The sequence below is a fragment of the Myodes glareolus genome, chromosome 7 (genome assembly GCF_982192425.1).
Source record: "Myodes glareolus chromosome 7, mMyoGla1.1, whole genome shotgun sequence".
NCBI classification, from domain to species: Eukaryota; Metazoa; Chordata; class Mammalia; order Rodentia; family Cricetidae; genus Myodes; species Myodes glareolus.
Window position 1 is genome coordinate 102,310,587 of NC_142032.1, and position 20,951 is coordinate 102,331,537.

General features: G+C 38.1%; 1 protein-coding gene across 7 annotated transcripts in view; it reads left to right on the forward strand.

Moving 5' to 3' along the window:
• Positions 1–20,951, forward strand: part of Nup98 (nucleoporin 98 and 96 precursor) — a 96,744-nt gene that overhangs the window by 36,618 nt on the left and 39,175 nt on the right. For 4 of the 7 annotated variants that reach the window (XM_087908636.1, XM_087908638.1, XM_087908639.1 and 1 more), the window contains exons 12-15: positions 5,826–5,966; positions 11,718–11,851; positions 13,994–14,181; positions 17,482–17,598. In XM_087908636.1, the coding sequence (XP_087764762.1) occupies positions 5,826–5,966; positions 11,718–11,851; positions 13,994–14,181; positions 17,482–17,598 (580 nt within the window). The remainder of the gene's footprint in view (positions 1–5,825; positions 5,967–11,717; positions 11,852–13,993; positions 14,182–17,481; positions 17,599–20,951) is intronic. The other 3 variants (XM_087908640.1, XM_087908641.1, XM_087908642.1) reach the window with 1 other exon arrangement.

Here is a 20,951-nt window from a genome sequence, read left to right on the forward strand (position 1 = left end):
ATCTCTGCTTCCACAGCTTGATTTTTGTTTTCTTTTGTGGTATGGTTTTTCCTTTGCCATCTCCTTAATAGAGACTTTCTTTATACTCGTTTGAACTATTAACCTTTTTAATTCTTTCTTATTTTGAGACTTTCTTTGCTTTTGAGGCAGAGTCTTACTATGTAAATCTGGATGGCCTAGAACTTGCTCTGTTGATCAGGCTTGCCTTGAACTCACAGAGATTTACCTGTCTCTGCCTCCCAAGTGCTTAGATTAAAGGTGTGGATCACCATACTCAACTATGCTTACACACATTCATTTGTACAGACATCTAGGGATATTAATGGCATATTTAGTTGTGCCTTACTTGGGCTGTTTTATATTACTGAGGGTTAAAGCCAGGGTTGTATACATGGTAGCAAAATGCTGTGCCACAGATCCACCCTATTCCACTAGTCCATTATCCATGAGTGACTTTTGTTTTGGATTTTGTTTTTGTAGCAGAGCAAATGCAGATTTATTAAGGAAAAGTGAGAGCTGAGTAGGAGGATCTCAAAGGGAAGACTACCTATGGGTTAGCTTAGACCAAAGGCTGAAATGTCATTGTTATACATTGTTGTCTTGGGCTGCCACCAGGATTTGAGAGAATGATCTGAAAATTACTGTACATAGTAAGATAATAACCATTTTCTGAAATTTTGAAATGTGTGCTATGCTTTGTATCTCATTGTGTTTTCTTTATTTTAACAGCTTATTTTGGTTTGGCCCATGTGTATAGATTTCATTTCAAAATAATGGCTTTAAATAATATTTCAATGTATGTGTGTACAAAGGTGTGATTTGCATTTGCCATATATGTGTGTGTGTGTATATAAATGTATACATATACATTTATATATCTCACTTTTTATTTATCTCACATTTATTTATCTACTTTCCACTACCATCAGTAGTTGGCATTTTTTTGGTATTAATAGCAAATTCCCCTCAATGAAAATTTCTGTTACTTAACTTTGTGTTTATGTTACCATTTAATTAATAAGTAAAACTAAAATTGCTATTGGGGGTACTGGAGAGATGGCTCAGTGATTAAGAGCACTGACTGTTCTTCCAGGAGACCAGGGTTCATTTCCTATTACCCACATGCAGCTCACAACTGTCTGTAGCTCCTGTTCCAGAGGAATCCAACACCCTCACACAGGTGTACATGCAGACAAAATACAAACACACATAAAAATTTCTATCTAGAGGATGCACATTATTAGTTGGTCTTTTTATTTGTCTTGCAGAAACTGCCATTTTCTATTAGTTTTTACCTTGTTTGTTGTGTTTTTTCCATACCTTTTTTGTATTGTTGGGCTTTTTCTTTTTGAAAAGGAATCTCACTTTCCTTTTAGCTGTAGTTTGTCCATGATTCTTTCTATGTTTTTTGAAAGCATGGTTGCAAACTACCAGGCTTGGGAACTTTCTAGTCATGTAGCTGAGACTACTATAGCATATGCTATCACAAGAGCTTATTGGGTCTCTAATTTTTTAAAATATGGATGGGTGTCTCGCTTGCCTGTATGCCTGCATGCATGTGCTCCCAGAGGCCAGAAGAGGACACTTATGCTGGAGCCTTGAAAGTAGAGTTAAAGGTGGTTGTGAGCTGCCATGTGAGTGCTGGGAACCAAACCTTGGACCTCTGGAAGTACAGCCAGTATTTATAACATTCCTAAGATCCCTTATTGATCTTCATTTTGCCCATGTGGTAGTGGAAATTTGTGTATTCCAATGTTTAGTGATGTAAACCTGTTGGTTGTTTGAATCTTTCTATTCTATGTATTTGATCATGCCTTTTGGGGGAGGGAGCGGGTTCGAGACAGGTTTTCTGTGTAGCTTTGGAGCCTGTCCTGGAACTAGCTCTTGTAGACCAGACTGGCCTTGAACTCCCAGAGATGCCCTGCCTCTGCCTCCTGAATGCTGGGTTTAAAGGCTTGCGCCACCGCCACCACCTGGCAATCATGACTTATTTTTAATAAATTATGCAAGTAGAAAAAAAACAAAATCTCTTGAGTAAATTGGGAGCGTGGGGATCATGGAACAGGGCAGAAGGGAGCGAAGAAAATAAAAATAAATAAATAAATAAAAACAAAAACAAAAATCATAAATTATGTTTATTATGTATATATTATTGTTTTTAATTGCTATTTGGTAGAATTTTATCTCCACCCACCCTCCCCTTTTTGTGTTACTATTTTTTCCCAATCTGGTTTTGAACTTCTGGTCTCAAGCAATAATGCCTTAGATTCCTGGGTAGTGTGCATTTGGGTGCATTTGGTTGAACCCAGGTCTTTACTTGCTGGGGAAGCATTCCTTTCAACTGACCTTTTACCCCAGGCAAGCCTTTAGCTTTAAATTTTAATTTAAATTAATTATTTTGAGACAGAATCTAATATGTAACCCTTAGCTGTCTTGCAAACTCCCTAAATAGACTGGCCTCAAACTCAGAGAGGTCTACCTGTTTCTTCCTCCTGATTGCTAGCATTTAAGCCATGTTCCACCATGCTGGGCCTTAAAAGGGCTTTTAAAGTCTACGCTCTATGCTCCTGCCTCTGCTTTGTGATAATTTGGCTATTTTTGGTTACTTGTTTCAAAGTCTACTCCTTAGCTCTGTGTTGATGAGTTACTTGCTGGTACTAAAGATGTGTTCTACCACAACAAGCCACTTTGAATTTCCCTTTTTTCCTTTTTCTCCCACCTTTTTCTTTTCTCTTCTCTTCTCTTCTCTTCTCTTCTCTCTTCTCTTCTCTTCTCTTCTCTTCTCTTCTCTTCTCTTCTCTTCTCTTCTCTTCTCTTCTCTTCTCTTCTCTTCTCTTCTTTCTTTTGAGACAGGGTTTCTCTGTGTAGCCCTGGCTGGCTTGCTGTTTTGGAACTTGTTTTGTAGACCAGGCTAGTCTCAAACTCATACAGATCCTCTGGCCTCTGCCTCCCAAGTGCTATGATTAAAACCCTGTACCACCACCACTGCCTGGCTTCTTTTTGTTTGTTTGTTTGTTTTGAGACAGCAACTCTGTGTAACTCTGGCTGTCCTAGAACAACAGGGTGGTCTTGAACTCAAAGACCTGTCTTACTTTTTCTTTCTCTGGAATACTGGGATTAAAGGTGTGCATCACCGTGGCCTGAGCCCCTCAAAGGAGTAGTCTGATCCTCTGACTTTTCTCCTCCAAATGTTAGAATGGCAAGCCTGTGCTGCCACACACCGTTTTTTGGTGCTATGGGATTCAACCCAAGGTTTAATACACATTAGAGAAGAGGTCTACCAACTGAGCTACATTCCCACCCACTCTTTGTTATTTTTAAACAATATCTCTTATAGCACACCTGGGCTTCAATTGCTGTCCTGCTTCTGCCGTTGGGTACTAGATGACAGAGGAGTGCTACTACCAAAGGTGCTTTTATCTCCAAAGGGTCTATGAGAATGAACATAAGACTTGGGTGAGAATTTAGTTTAGCCATGCAGTATCCCAGTGACTTATAATTTGGTCACATCTTGATAATTGTATCATCAGTTGAAAATCTGTGTTTAATACAGTTAACCTGCCAAACGTCATAACTTTTCCTCGATTACATTAAGCATGCTCGGAGCATACAGCTTTGCCCATAGCTGAGCTTGATATTATTAACTGAGAAAACCTTCAAACTCAAAAATGAAAGCATTGTTTCTGCCATATGACCATTATAAAGTCACAAAATTATCTGTATTTCCATTCAGATTCTTTTGTCAGTCATTTAATTTTATTTATATGCAAGTTTTTCTCATGTTTGAGTTTGATTCTTGTATGATTACATTTCTGTTTGAAATGTAATCCAGATCTTGAGGAGTATGATTACCAATGTCCTTTGCCTTTAGTTCAGGCTTTTAAAATGTTCTGTAGTGGGGCTGGAGAGATAGCACCTCCTAGCACTCACATGGCCGCTCAAAACTACCTGTAATTCCAGTTCCAGAGGACGTTTCACCCATGGCAAAACACCACTGGACATCAAACAAACAAATAGAATCCCTGCGTTTAAAAAATATTAATAATAAAATATTCTGTGCCATTTTTCTAATATTATCTCTTAATTTCACAATTTAATAGTTTAACTTTCAATATTTTGCCTTATTCTTCATAGTTTACAGATCACATTTTTGTTGCTATATATTCCTTATTCATGCCTTTTCCATATAAATAAAGTAAAAGACAAAATCAGTAAAGAATTTTACACTTTGAATTTTAGTAGGAATAAATTATATATGGAAATTTGTGCAGTACAAGCTGTCAAGCAAATATAGATTCTATGACTTATATTTACTAAAACAGACTGAGTTTTAAGAACATGTTCTTAAATTTGAATTTTCCATTTCACGGTATTATATGTAAACTAACACTATAGAGCTTAATACTGTTTGTGGGGAAAGCATGAGGTAAATGGGTGTCATTTGCAGTTTCCTTTTGAGTGATGGAGATTCAAACTCATTCCTCAGTAGAAGTATATTTGTCTAGTACATGGGTCTTTGGGTTTTGTCTTTTTTTAGATTTTTTTTTTTTGTATGTTTAAGTTAAATTGACCAGTCTTTCTCTAAGTAGAATTTGTATCCCCAGACACAGAGACACCAAATAATTACAAATAGAAAATAATTTCTCTTCTACATTAAAAAATTTCAAGATCTGTTTATAACTTTACGTATATGAGTTTTGCCTGCATACATGTATGTGCATGACTAGTGCCTGTAAAGGTCAAAAAGAGAGTCTAAGTGGAGTCACCATGTGGGTATTGTAATCAAGCCTGGGTCCTCTATAAGAGCAACAAGTGCTCATAACCACTGAGATAATACTGGTGCATATCTGTAATTCCAGGATTAGGTAGAGGAATGGGCTTTTATTCAAACCAGTCTAGTTCCTGTTAAAACTTGAATATGTTTTAATTCTTACATTGGGCATTTTGAAGAAAAACGAGTTTGTTTGGTTAAAGTTGTTTCCAGGAGATTTATAATATAATTAAAAGTGTTACTCTTTTTTAACCATTCAAAGGAGATAATTTGATTTTCTATAGTTTATATGCCAGTTTAAAATGTTTACATTGAGGCTCAGTGGTTAAGAGCACTGCTGCTTTTCCAGAGGTCCTGGGTTTGATTCCCAGTTCCTCACCTGGCAGCTCTCCACTATCTGCAACTCCAGTTGCAGGATTTTTGATGACCTCTTCTGACTTCCATGAGTACCAGACTTGCATAGACACACATGGCAAGGCAAAACACACATACACATAAAAATCATTTTTGTAAACTGGCATTGTGATTGGATCAATTAAGTATATTGATTTGTAAATACTAAAATACACATGGAACTGTTTTTTTTTTAATTTAACTAATTAAATCTGTTTTAGTAGAGTTTTAGTTAATGTTGATGTCTTGGTGACTCTGTCAGACATAGCTAGCTCTGACCCTTTTTTCTATCACAACTTTTGTAACTTTGCTCTCAAATGGAACAAGTACTCCTGCTTTAGATATATCAGTTAATAGTCTGTGTGTTTGATAGATACCATGTTTCTTGGAAATGCAATGAGAAATGTATTCATTTTAACTATTAGAAACATAAGTTATCTGTCACGTGTTGTAGTTGAGGGAACTAACACAGTGAATGATGGTTTTGCCTCTGCTGTACCCAGTCCAGTGCCTGGTGTGAGTCAGTGTCTACCGCAGTAGTGCTTTCCTCGAATGACTGCTCCTGATGAACTTCCAATGTATTGTATCTCTAAGTAACTGACCGCTGCACAGTAGTCAAAGGATCTTCTGTGGCACTTGTTCTTTCCTCTTGTCTCCATAGCTCTTGGTGCTGGACAGGCATCTTTGTTTGGAAACAGCCAACCTAAGATTGGAGGGCCTCTTGGCACAGGAGCCTTTGGGGCCCCTGGATTTAATACTACGACAGCCATTTTGGGCTTTGGCGCCCCCCAGGCCCCAGTAGGTAAGTGCCAGTCACTTTAGAAGGCTTTACAGTTTATTTCTTGCTAATTACTTAGCTTGCTGACTTGATTTTTTTTTTTACTGTCCCTCTCTACTAAAATCTCTACTAAAACAGTGTGCATATGCACATCATTAAACACCCATGTAATATAGAAGGGTTTAGACTCTGGCCTTCCTTGTCACCTCATTCCTAGGCTTGGTCTCCTTAGAAATCATTTTGTTATTATTTTAACTTTATTTAGCATATGATGAAGTTTATTTCACTATGTAATGTGTTCGTATGCTGTGTTTTGTTTTAATATACATAAATTTAACTTATTAAAAATAAAGGTGTTAGTTCACTTATCTCTATTGTTTTGTTTATTCCCTTAGTGTTAATGTTCTACAATCACTAATTTTCCTAAGTTTTACTTTTTATCAGTTGAGATATTTTATGTACTTCATTCATGTGAATATACTTCCTTAGTTTTTATAGTATCTTCCACCTTATTTCTAACAAAAAGTTATCTTAGTGTTAAAATATCTATATAAACTGTGTGTCACTAGAAAATCTAGTATCACCTGGCAGTAATAGTGCGAGTTAGAAGGAAATTAGTTGGATTTTTTTAAAGACTTTATAATTTTATTTTATGTGCATGCATATTTGACTTGCATATACCCATATACCTTGTATGTGCATGGGGCTTGTGGAGGCCAGAAAAGATCATCAGATTTTCTGGAATTGAAGGTAGTTGTGAGCTACCCTATGGGTGCTGAGAACCAAACCTAAGTCCTCTGTAGGAAGAACCAGTGCTCTTAAATGCTGAACCATCTCTCTGGCCCCCAAAAGGAGGTTTGATTTTGTTTTTGTTCTTCGGTTGTTAGTTTTAGAAGTGTTTCTATGTGTAGCTCTGGCTGTCCTAGTACTCACTCTGTAGAACAGGCCTTCTTTTGCCTCCCAAATATAGGCACGTGCCATCTTGCTCAGCCAGGAATGAGTTTATATGACTATTTTCTCCCAACACTTGTACTACATTTTGAGATCATTATACATTTAAGCTGTGTGTACTGATTCTGTCCACTAAGTGATAGTTTCCTTAATTCTCTTTATCAAGTGAGTTATCAGTGCCCTTCCCTAGTCTTCTCTTTCCCCCTTTCTTCTTTTCAAGTATGGAAATATATTTGAAATTTTTAGACACTACTTTATGTGTATTAATATTTTGCTTGCATGTATGTAAGTATACCAAGTATGCACTGGGTTCACAAGGAGATCAGAAAAGGGCATTGGATCCCCTGGCACTGGAGTTACAGTTCTGAGTTATCATATAGGTGCAGGGAATTGAATCTGGGTCCTCTGTAAGAGCAACAAGTGTTCTTAACTGCTGAACCAACTCTCCGGCCCCCTGTATTTATATTGATAGTTGATATGACGTGTCACTTAGTCTTCTGTTCTTGTGTTAAAAATATTTTGAAAGCCAGGCAGTGTGGCACCCACTTATAAGTGTCACTTGAGGAGACGCAAGGATCTAGAATTTAAGGTATTTCTAGCTGCCTAGCAAGTTGAGAGCCATCCTCAGTTACGTAGGTCCCTATAATAGTCAAAGGAACCCCAAGGATTTCTTGAATACTTCTCTTTTCAGGCATCTGATTTTAGATTTTGATTTTTCTTGAAACTCTGGATTTGCTAGTTTATACTAAAATTTTCGGGCTGGAGAGATGGCTCAGCGGTTTAAGAGCATTGCCTGCTCTTCCAAAGGTCCTGAGTTCAATTCCCAGCAACCACATGGTGGCTCACAACCATTTGTAATGAGGTCTGGTGCCCTCTTCTGGCCTGGGACAGAATATTGTATACTAAATAAATAAATAAATTTTAAAAAAAATTTCAGGTACCTTTTGTTCCTTAATTTATTAGGATTGCTTAAATTTTGATCCTGCTTTGTGATCTTTTCCATTTCACATTTAAAAATAAAATACTTAAACCTCACTGGCAACTTTGTGCTTGTATTTGCCAGCATCTTTCATTATTCAATTTGTCGTCTTAAAACAGATACTCAAAAGTTCCGTAAATGATAGAATATTAGTTCTCAGATGATGGATAATACCATTTCTCTGTTCTTTCCATGAGCTTATTTCATGCTCTGTGACTGTGTAGTCTATCTGTTGAGTATCAGGGAAGTTAGGAGAGTGACCGTGAATAGTTTAATAGGTAGTCCGCCAGCCTCCAATCTCCAGTACTTGAATTATAGGAGTGTGCCACTCTACCCTTTTGATACTGTCGTGTAGGGATCAACCAGACCAAGAACTTTATAGAAAGTCGACAAGCTGCCAGCTGAGTTATATTCCTCTATGGACTCTCCTATGGATTATACATTTATTCTTCTGTTGTGTTTTAGTCCTACTTGAATAAATCTGGTGTTTTGTTTCCCCAACCCCCTTATTTTTGAGATGATCATATGTAACTCATATTGTGTAACAAAGACTGGCCTTAAACTCCTGATCTTCTCTATCTCTACCTGTTAAGTGCTGGGAATGTTAGACATGCAGGTGTACATTATTGCCCATTTAAAAATTATTAACTTTTAGAATGTCTACCTTCATATCAAAATAAAATCTTAATTAAAAGGTGCTAGACTTGTTATACTCAGCCATTATTTGGAGAGGTCTCGCCCTCAGTTTTGTTGTGCTGCCATCCCTGTAGGTTCTAGTGCAGTGTCCTCATTTGGTTCATTATAATCGAAACTTGTCTCTTTAGAAATTTTTACCCAAATGTTGCATTTTATTTCCTAACTCCAAGCAGAATTGATGTGCTAGAACTATTTTTCCCAGTACTCAGAAAGCAGAAGCTAGGCTGGTCTAAGAACAAGTTCCAAGTCAGCCAGAGCTACAGAGAAATCCTGTCACAACAACAATAAAAAAACCAATACAGAAAAAGAAAAAATTTCTCCGTCATTAAAAAGGCATGATTTTGTTTTTTCAACCCCTTAAATGATTTGGTCATAATTTAACTCTTTGATATGTTTTCAAATTCTTACGACTAAAATCTAATACCAGTAGTAGTTTCACTAGTATTTATTCACTAAATTTTGCTCACATGGCAGCTTTCTTATCTGTATCTTCAAAAAAATGTTTAGATTATTTTATGTGTATGAATGTTTTGCTGTATGGATGTATGTGTACCATGTGTGAACCTGCTGCCTGCAGAGTCTAGAAGAGGGTGTTGGTTTCCTTGGAACTGTACTTATAGATGGTTCTAAGTCACCAAGTGGATGCTGGGAACTGAGCTCAGGTCCTCCGTAAGAGTAGCAAGTGAGCCATATCCCCCATACATACCTTTTATTTTAAGACGTTTTATTTTTAATTGTGTGTCTGTCTGTCTGCTAGTGCCAGTGTATACTAAGTGTGTATGGTTGCTCAAGTAGGCCAGAAGAGGCATATCTGCTGGAATGGAAATTACAGGTGTTTGTGTACTGCCTAATATGGGTGCTAGGAACTGAACTCTGGTTCTCTGGAAGACCAATATCTGCTCTTAACTGCTGAATCTTCTCTCCAGACCCTATATCTTTTTTGGGGTGGGTGGGTGATACAGAGAAGTTTTCATATTTGCAATGTAAAACAAATTTTCCTAAATATGCTTGGGTTTGTTGATGATTTTTAAGCAATTATGCAAATAGGTGTTTTGCTTGCATGCATTTCTGTATACCTCCTGCCCATAGTAGCCATAAAAAGGCGTCAGATGCCCTATCATAGTTACATATGATATGGTTATGAGTCACTGTGTGGGTGCTAGAAACTGAACCCGGGTTCTCTGGGGAAAAATGCCAGTTCTCTTAACTGCTGCTCTATCTCTCCAGCCCCTTGTTTTTTATTCTTATGAGCTGGTCCACTTAGTGTGACTCATAGGTCAGTTTTTAAGAGATCAGTTTGTTTTTGTTTTGTTTTTTTCTGGGATATGTGATTGTCAAGTAAGAAAATGATGAATTTTTTGGGTAAGGATAGCACCCTGGTAGTGTTTTGCCTAGCATGTATGAGACCCTAGCTTCAATCCCCAGGACCAAAGGGGTTGTTGTTTCTGAAACTTTAGTCTCCTTGCCTAACTTCACACAATAGTACTGTTTTGTTTATTGGTGATGCCGTGTTACAGAAGTAATTCATATTTTTTTTTTGCTTATATGTAGTCTTTTTTTTAATTATCATTTGTTTGTGACAGGATCTTTTTTTTTTGCCCCTTTTTCTTTATTTTCTTTTTTTGGTTTTTGCAGACAGGGTTTCTCTAGCTTGTAGACCAAGCTCACAGAGATCCTCCTGCCTCTGCCTCCTGAGTTCAGGGATTAAAGGCATACACCACCACTGCCTGCTTGAACTCACACCTCCATTTTCTTTAGCCTTCCAAGTAGAAGAATTACAGTCATGTGTCACCATGGCTGACTTTTGTTGTAGTCTTAAATTGTTTTAGTGACTTTTCTGAATTCAGATGGTTTACTATATGGTCTTTTACTATTATCCCCTCTGGATCTCAAATTCTTGACCATTTTGTACTATTCCTTTAATAGCAACAGTAATTAACTTCTTTTTTAGTTTTGTACATTGCATAGCTTTATGTGTGTTTCAGACAGGGTCTCTTTCTCTTTATCCCAAGTGGCCTCAAACTCAGCAATCCTTAAGCCTTCCACCTGATAGGTTTACAGGTTTGTGCATCAAGCCTGACTGCATTCATCCAGTTTTAACAATTTGTTTGACTAAGATGGATCTACTATGTTATGAGTTTTTTGTTTTGTTTTTTTAACTCTAACTCCCCATTCTGGTGTTGCTGCTGCGTTCATTTTCCCCATTATGAGAACGTAGAGTTTTGATATGAGAAGTGTTGATATGCATTCTTACTATATTTTGACTTTTGCCTATTTCTAAATCTTTGTAAGAGGAAAAGTTATTTTCGCTCAGATGTTTGGTGATTTAATCTTTGACAAGTATGTTTGGAATGATTCTCTTGAAAATCAGATTCTTTATCATTAGAAGTATACTACACTGGTTTTACTATTTTTTTATACATGACATTTTTGTACATTATGAATATAATCTTTATTGTTGCTTTTGTCCTCTGAATTTTCTGTGGCTGATGGGAAATGTTCTATTTTGGTTTTTGTTTTAGTTTTTTTGTTTGTTGTGGTTTTTTTTGAAACAGGGTTTCTCTGTGTAGCCGGGAACTAACTCTGTAGGCCAGGCTGGTCTTAATCTCACAGAGATCTGCTCCCCTTTGCCTCCCCAGTGCTGAAGTCAAAGGCATGTTCTACCACTGCCTGGTAGGAAATATTCATCCTTAAGCCTTGAGAGAAAATTAACTTAGCTGGCCAGCCTAGAACTTTGTTGTCATCTAGACTAGACTTGAACTCCTGATTCTTGTGTCCTAGCCTGTATAATGCTGGGCTTTATAAGGATATGCCATAAAATTGACTTTTGTTTTAGAGATCAAAACTATAACTGTTTTGTAATGTGTGCTGTTGGCAGATAAGTACAAAGCAGTCTTTATAGGCTATTTTAATTTACATGTATTTGATTAATAGTGAATTTTTAAGTAATATTTCTTATGAAATAAATGGCTCTCCATATTTTTGCTTACTTTTGTTTAATTCATGGTTTTATGCTTTTAGTTTGCTCTCAATACCATTGAGTGGGTCTGAACATTTAAAGATTTCATTTCTTTAAAGAGTTCTCTGATACTAATGTGTTGGATCCTTGAACTTAACTCCCCACCCCCATCCTTTTCTTTTTTGAATAGCTTTGACAGATCCAAATGCTTCTGCTGCCCAGCAGGCTGTTCTCCAGCAGCACCTCAATAGTCTCACATACTCACCCTTTGGAGACTCCCCTCTCTTCCGGAATCCTATGTCGGATCCTAAGAAGAAAGAAGAGGTAATTTTTTTATTATTCTTAAGAGAGACTAAAAATGAGTTTTATCTATCAAAGGGACCACAGTTAACAGGTATTTCCAAGTATATTGGCATTGCATTTTGATATTTCACATTTGGGAGAAGTAGAAGTGAAGATTTGGTGAATAAACAGTTGGTTCTGATGTAGGAGTTCTTTAGTTTCCAATTTTCCAGAGCTGGGATGAAGGCTTTTCTAATGTGGCTTTTAGAGATCAAACTCAGGCCTTTATTCTTGCAAGGAAAGTACTTTACTGATTGAATCATCTCCCTAGTACTTTGGTACTGTGTCAATCTAAGTTGTAATTAGATGAATATTTTGTTGTCAATGCAGCCTGATGCCTAAGTATGGTAAGATAGGCATCATGTTTAATACTAAGGATGCAAAACAAGAGAAGGAACTTTATGAGCTTATAAGGGAGCTTACCTCTGAGAATTTAAGTTTACTGTAGCTCAATATTGTAGATGGAATAATAGAGGAACCAATTTTTTGATAAGTAAGTAAATAGAACATTATATAATAAATATTGCTATCCATTGGAAGGAGCAGAGTAAATGGGTAAACCTTGAAAGTATGCCGTGAAAGAAGCCAGAACGTTGCTTTATGATTTGTTTGTATTGATAGATTCACAATTTATTGAGAAAGTGGACTTGTGGTTCAAGGGATGAAGAAGAATTTGGATGTACAGAGGATGTACAGAGTATCTTTGTAGTGACAGAAATATGCTAGAATCAGCTTGCAAAAATCTCGTGTCTCAAAAAGCATCGAGTCTCAGTGAGAGTCTCAATCAGAGATAAGTTTAACCTGTAGACTTAACAGCAAGGCAGTTGTCTTGATTGCCTTAATTGATATGGAAAGACACAGCCTAAAAGTGGACAGCGTCATTCCTCAATTTAGAGCATTGGACTGTCTAAGAGTACTGGACATAGATGAATTTATTCCTCTCTGTTCTTGATTGTGACTATGTGGTGATCAGCTGATTCGAGTTTCCGCCTTGACTTCCCAGCTAGGTGTACTAGAATCTGGGATCGTAAGCTAAAACAAGCCTGTCTACCTTAAGTTGCTTTTGGCAGAGTGTTTTAGCAACAGAAATGAACTTGGACAGCTATAGACATTAAATGACAAATTTTTATGTTATGAGAGCATTGATACAAGTTTTTAAATATATGCCTTGTATGATGGGTGGTGCACACCAGTTGCAGCACACAGGAGGCTAGAAAATAAGCTTCAGGCTAGCCTCTCAAAAACAAGCAGAACTTTTTAGATGTGATAAGAAGATTGGTAAATAGGTAGTTGCGTAAATTTGATGAGACTTTTCAAGAGGAGGTGATATTTTTCTCTTGAAGTATAATATAGAAATTAAGATATTCTTAACAAAGGCACTAAATTACAAAAGGGCATGAAAACATCTTTTTGTGTGCCTTTGGCATGTATGTTCATGTTTGTGGGATTATGTATTTGTATATTTGCAGTTGTGCCTGTGTATCCAAGGATAACTTTCAAGAGTTGGTTCTTTTTTCCCACGGTGTGGGTTCCTGGATCCAAGCTCCAATTACCAGATTTAGGTTCTTTTACCTACTAAGTATTCATCAGCCCAGATCACGATATTAGGTGTTACTGTCCTTGGCTAAGAGAGCTGATACTTCAGCAAAAGATGAGGTTTGAAATTTGGTTAACCTAGTCTAGCCTCAATTTGCTGTCCCCCTGACTTTATCTCCTAAATGCTGGGATTAGGTGTGAAAACAAAACTTGGTAAACGCCTTTAATCCTCACACTGGAGAATCCTTACACTGGAGAGGCAAAGAGTTCAAGGCCATCCTGTTCTAAGTAGCAAGATACAAGCTGATAAAACTATTTAGAGAGACCTGTCTCAAAATGTGGGGGACGGGAGATGAGTAGGATGTGAGTCCCTAGCCTGGACTAGTTTTCATATTTTTAAATCCATGCCACACATTTGAAGTAAACTGTAACATTCCTCGATGCTTCTTTTTGAGACAGTGAAACAATGCCTTGCTATGTAGACCTGGCAAGTCTGGGCTTCTCTGTAATCAGACTGGCCTTAGTCTACCAACTGCTGATGTAAACTACCATATCAAGCTTCCTTGATGCTTTTCTTTTCCTTTTCAGAGGCTGAAACCAACCAATCCAGCAGCTCAGAAGGCTCTTACCACACCTACTCATTATAAACTTACACCTCGCCCTGCCACCAGAGTCAGACCAAAGGCTTTGCAAACAACTGGTACAGCCAAATCACATCTGTTTGATGGACTGGATGATGATGAACCATCCTTAGCCAATGGAGCATTCATGCCCAAGTAAGTATATTAAGAAATACAGGTATTTAAGCAATAAAACCTATTTTAATTATTCTAAGGTAAATCATTCAGATAATTATTTTGATGAATGTGATTCTAATTTTACATGTTTGTATTTTTTATTTTCTATTTTTTTGCAAAATTATTACCTTTGTATTTTACTACTCAAATGGTCAAGACCTAGAGATCAAGCTCAATGGTTGAGCACTTGCCTAGCATGTATAAGGCCCTCTTTGGATCCCTAACAGTATAATAAAGATTTTCTTTAAAAAATATTAAAGAACAGGTTAAGAAGAATCTGTATTTCTTTTCTGATTTGCCACATAGGTATTGTTTGTAAATACAGAACTAATAGTGAATAATTAGAAAATAATAAGATAGGAAACTAATACGGAAGTGCTATTCCTAAGCATAGGAGAAATCCACATCAATAATGTTTTAGATTAGAGTGTTGAGATGAGAAAGGACCTGAAGAAAATTACATAGCAGATTATTGGCATCAGGAGACAGAGCATTTCATTTCTGAGACGTTTATTTTAGATAGACACACACACACACACACGCACACACACACGCACACACACACACACATTTTTGAAAAAGGTAGTAGCTTTTTTAATCAGTAAAGGGTGGGTTTTGTTTTTAATTCGTTACTTACAATTCTTTGTTTATGAATGATACTAAGTTTGGTTTTTGAGACAGGATTTCTCTGTGTAACTTGGCTGTCCCGAAATTCACTCATTATATGAGGCTGGCCTGGAACTCACATCGAAGGACCTGCCTCTGCAGGATTAAAGGCATGTGCCACAGCAAATGTTAAGTTTATTACAGCTCCTTTTCATAAATGTGAGTTAGGAGCCAGGCAGTAGTGGTGAATGTCTTTAATCCCAGCTTTGTGAGACAGGGGCAGGCTGTGAGTTCCAGGGCAACCTGGTCTACAGAGCGAGTTTTAGGACAGGCTCCAAAGCTATACAGAGAAACCCTGTTTCAAAAAACAAACAAGCCGGGTGTTGTTGGTGCACGCCTTTAATCCCAGCACTCAGGAGCCAGAGGCAGGCGGATCTTTGTGAGTTTGAGGCCAGCCTGGTGATCTTCCATTGCTAGTTCCAGGACAGGCTCCAAAGCTACAGAGAAACCCCGTCTTGAAAAAAAAAAAAACAAAAAAAATAGCTGTGTTAGGAAAATAGTATGGGGACATACACCTTCATTCCCTGCACCCAGGAGGCAGAGACAGGTAGATGCCCGTGTTCCAAGGCCAGCCTGGTCTACAGAATATCTACAGAATAAGTTCTCAGGACAGCTAGAGCAACACAGAAAACACATGTCTTGGGAAAAAAAAAATAGGCCAGGCAGTGGTGGTGCATACTTTACTCCCAGTATTCCACAAGCAGAAGCATGCGGATCTCTGAGTTTGAGTGAGTTACAGAACAGCCAGGGCTGCACAGAGAAACTTGAGTCCCTTCCCACAGCCATCTTCTCCCCCGCCCCCCACCCCCCAAGAATAACCCAAATATAAAGGAGCACAGGGGTCAGCCTAGAGTGGTTTAGAGCACTTGTTGCTCTTGCTTTTGCAGGGGACCTGAATTCAATTCTTATCATCCTCACAGTGTCTCACAAACATTTTTTGCTTTAGTTCCAGAGGGTCAAAAATGTTCTTCTGGCCTTCTATGAGCACCAGGCACACACATGGTGCAGCCGAAACATCATACACATAAAATGAATAAAGCTAAATTTTTGTTGGTGGTGGTGATTTTTTTTTGTTGTGTTGTTTTGTTTTTTTCTTTTTTGTTGGTTTTTAAGACAAGGTTGCTTAAGTGTAGCTTTTGCTGTCCTGGAACTTATTCTGTAGACCAGGTTGTCCTCAAATTCACAGAGATCTGCTTGCTTCTGCCTCCTGAGTGCTGGGATTAAAGGCACTACCACCGCCTGACCAAAATCTTTATATGGGTCAAGAACTAGGGAGATGATTCACTGGGAAGACCATTTGCTGTACAAGAATGAGGATCTGAACTCAAAGCCCCAGCACCCACTTAAGAAGCCATTCATAGAAGATCACATACTTGTCTAAAATCTGTACATTGTAGTGGTAGAGACAAATGGATTGCTGTTATTTTCTTATCTGTCTGCTTATCTCCAAGATAAATAAAGACACTGTCTCAACAAAATAAGGTGGAAAGTGGTAACGCTGAACATCTAAGACCTAACTGCCTTCTTCATGCACACATCCCAATGAGGGAAATTGTTTTAGCCCAAAATATAAAATGTGTTTTATATGTTGTATTACGAGTGATTTTTGAAGGCAAAGATAATATGCTTGTGTGTAGTTAAAATGAGCTTTGATACTGTTCTACTTTCCATCTTGTTGCTGTGGTAAAATGCTGACCCAAAGCACCTTAGGCAAGGAAGGGATTTACTTGATTTACACGGCTAGTTTATACTCCCATAATTGAGGGAAGTCAGGGCAGAAATCCAAGGTAGGCACTTGACTTAGAACTCTTAGGGGGATGCTGTTTGCTGGCTTACTTTTGGGCTTATACTTAGTCATTTAAAAATATTTGGATTTTTATTATATTTAAAAGTGTGTGTATGTGTTATGTGTACTTGAGTGCAAGTGATCTCAGAGTCCAGAAAAGGTAGGGAGTCTTTATAAATCCAGGCAATTATATATGGTTGTGAGCTTCCTGTTGTGATGGGAGTTAGAGTCAAACTCAGAGATCTCTACAAGAGCAGTATATAGACACTCTCCACCCCACCCCGCATGGGTGGGTGCAATAAGTTGACTAGGTCTTTCTATGTAGCCCAGACTATCATAGAACTCATTCATTATGTAGACCAAGCTTACCTATAACTCACAGAGATTGCCTGCCTCTGCCTCTTGAATGCTGGGATTAAAAATGTGTACCATACACTCAACTTTAAGAATATTTTCCATTTTAATCTGAATCTTCTCAGCTTTATTGTTCAATATAAGTACAATATATCTGAGGCTGTATGATGTGATTACACAATTAAAAAATTTTTATATGCAGCCCAGCGGTGGTGGCACATGCCTTTAATCCTAGCACTTGGGAGGCAGAGACAGTCAGATTTCTGTGAGTACAAGGCTAGCTTGATCTACAGATCGAGTTCCAGGAGAGTCAATACTGTTACACAGAAAAAGCTTGTCTTAAAAAAAAATTAATATATGCAGCTTATTAGGAGAGTTTTGAGTATACAAGAGTGCTCCAGGTTTTAAAACAATGTTTGGTACACATGAGTACATGTTAAATTATTTCTATTTCTTTTGGTCTCTACTTTTAGAAAGAGCATCAAGAAGTTGGTTTTGAAAAATCTTAACAATAGCAATCTCTTTTCTCCTGTTAACCATGATTCAGAAGACCTAGCTTCACCATCTGAGTATCCAGAAAATGGAGAGCGGTAAGCTGAATTCTATTTGTAAATATTCCTCCTAATAGTTCTGTTTCGTTTTCAAAGATTCTACTTTATAGAGATTGATGAATGGTAAAATAGAAGTAACATATAGTTCAGGGGCACCTAGATGTTATGTTATTACTTCTTTTTTAAAGATTTATTTATTTATTTATTCATTCAGCCATTCATCCATCCATTCATTCATTCATCCATTTATTTATTTGTTTGTTTGTTTGTTTATTATGTACACAACATTCTGCCTCTATGTATGCCTGCATGCCAGAAGAGGGCAATTGATCTCATTACAGATGATTGTGAGCTACCATGTGGTTGCTGGGATTTGAACTCAGGACCCCTGAAAGAACAGCCAGCACTCTTAACCACTGAGCCATCTCTCCAGCCCATGTTATTACTTCTTGAGTACTGTTGTTGTTGTTGTTGTTGTTGTTTTGGTTTTCGAGACAAGGTTTCTCTGTGATAGTCCTGCCTGTGCTAGAACCTGCTTTGTAGACCAGGCTGGCCTCGAACTCACTGAGATCCACCTGCCTGCCTACTGAGTGCTGGGATTAAAAGTGAGTGCCGCTACTACCTGGCTACTTCTTGAGTACTTTAAACCTTAAAATTATTGGAGCTCTGCGAGGCACACACACAGGAAGTAGTATGTCTAGTTGCAGACTCAGGAAGGTAATCTACTGGTCTTCTGGTCTGGCTTAATAGGCTACTAATACTCTGTATTTACCCCTTTCCTTAGTTTCAACTAAAATGTCACAGCCCAGGAATTTAACTGTTTATACAGGAAAAAGGCCTGAGTTGTAAAATTACCTTCAGAGAGAAAAGTTCTTGCCTGGGCACCTTGCTGGAGTCAAAAACAGGGTCCCCAGAAGAGGTTCCTTTTAACTCAGTCAGCTAGATGCTAATACAAATCAATCCCACAGGTCAATATAACTACCAAGGCTGTGTTCCCTGCCACATGGGAACTTCACAGCCACACCCACTCTGTGCCTCTTTGTCAGATTCACTGGTTTCTTGTGACTCTGTGAAATGCATGCTTGATACCATTGTTACCATCTATGGGATTGCTAGCTTGTCTGTCTGCCCATATAAACCGAAAGCTCGGTGGAGATCACCTCTTTTTTCTTACCCTTAGCTTTACCCTTACCTTTATGCCTTGTCTGATGCCTTGTCCTTAGCCTTCCTTATGCCCTTACCCTTATGCTTGATGCTTTGCCCTTATGTGCCCTTATGCTTGATTATCTTCCCCTAAGGTATTAAGAAACTTGAGTAGAAAAATTGTGCCTAAGTCAGTCAGTTCATTCTCCTCAGATCCCATTCCCAAGCCAGTCTCCATTTGTCGTAGAAGTCCTGTTCTGAACCCTGAGAGAGTGCTGAGGCAGGTACTCAGTAGCTCCTGATACATACAGACAAAGTACTCAAACATTGTATCAGTGAATCTTTAAATTAAAAAAAAATGGCTGAACATAGTGGTGCACACCTTTAGTCCTAGCACTTGGAGGCAGAGGCAAGTTGATCTTTGAGTTTGAGGACATCCTGGTCAACATAGGGAGTTTCAGGATGGCCACAGCTGTGTAGAGAGACCCTGTCTTAACTATACAAACAGAATAAATGAATGAAATAGCCAGTGATGTTGGTATGCATTTACAATTCTAGGAGTAGAGTTAGTTTTTGTTTTGCATTCAATACAGTGACTACACCTTAAGCAACTGCTGTCCCAACCTACAATTGCAACTGGGAAGCTGCCAGGTGGGAAATCTGTTCTCTCAGGCACTGGCTCTACCAAGGCCACTAAAGGAAACTTTATCTTAATCTCTGTCCTACAGAACTCTGGGTACAAAGGTAGACTTGAAATCCTGCTAGCTCAGAGAGGCTGAATAACAAGTAGCTAACCCCTACTTGCTTGTGCATCTCCCAAAAGAGGGACCATATTTATGCTCAGCTCCCAGTTAAGAACCCTCGCTAGGCTTAGTTCCTTCCTACCACTTCCTGTCAACTAGTTGCTGACTCAGCCTCATGACCCCAGGTTAATTTTATTTAGTCAAAGCAGAAACAAATGCAATATACCTTTCTTTATACAGTTAAAATGATATTCCACAACAATTGATTCTCTCTTTCCACCATGTGGGTCCCAGAGATTAAACTTGGGTCTTTTAGTCTATGTTTTACCCTCTGCCATCTTGCCAGTCCTACCTCCGAAAACTTCCCCCCCTCCAGGCAGGGTTTTTCTATGTATCCGCGGTTGTCCTGAAACTCCCTCTGTAAATCAGGCAGACCTTGTACTCACAGAGATCTGCCTCCCCGAGTATTGGGATTTTAATATGCTCCACCATGCCCTAATTCTTAATGGTTTGGTCATTGTGGTGAATATAAGATAATTTAATTAGTTCTCCATTAGTGAATATATAGAGGTTATTTGGTATTCTTTTATTCAAAATAGTGGGCTTTTTAAATGATAATTTCATATCATTAAAATATTTCCAAACTTTGCGGTTGTAATATTAAAGTTTAAATTCAAATTTTGAGATTTTTAAATTTTTGTATAGGAATCTTTTGCCTACAAATATATATGTTCATTGTATACATGCAGTGTTTGGAAAGGCCATAGAGGGTGTCATTTGGGATCCATTGGAACTGAGTTAAAGCCATTGATAGCTTCCTTGTGAGTGCTGGGAACCAAACCCTGGGACTCTCTGGAACAGCAGCAGCAAGTGCTTATAAAAGCTGAGTCATCATTCCAACCAGTTAAAATTTCTCACTCTTTTATCTTGACATTAACCACTAATCATTTATTTTCACATAGTAGCAAATAATTTTTGTGTTTGTTTTAGTCAAAAGATTTGACAGGCTGGTGGGATGGCTCAAGGTGTACAAGCTTTTATCATCAAGCCTGATGACCTAAATTCACCCCAAGAACACACCCACACAGCAAGAGGACAGTGTTCAGATTCATTCTTTTGAAAATGAACAGTTAAGGTCATTAAATCTAGAGCTAGGTTTTCTTACGTTTTTGTTTGTTTGTTTTGTTTTTCCAAAACATGGTTTCTCTATGCAGCCCTAGCTATTTTGGAACTAGCTCTTATATACCAGGATGGCCTCGAACTCACAGAGATCAGCCTGCCTCTGCCTCCCAAGTGCTAGGATTAAAGACATGTACCACCACCACCTGGCCCTGTTTTTTATTTTATGTGCATGGGTGTTTTGACTTCTTGTATGTCTGTGTACGACTTGTGTGCCTGGTAGCTGAGTTGATCAGGAGAGGGTACCATATTCCCTAGAACTGGAGTTACAAACAGTTGTGATCCACCATGTGTGTGCTGGGAATTGAACTTAGGTCCTCTAGAAAA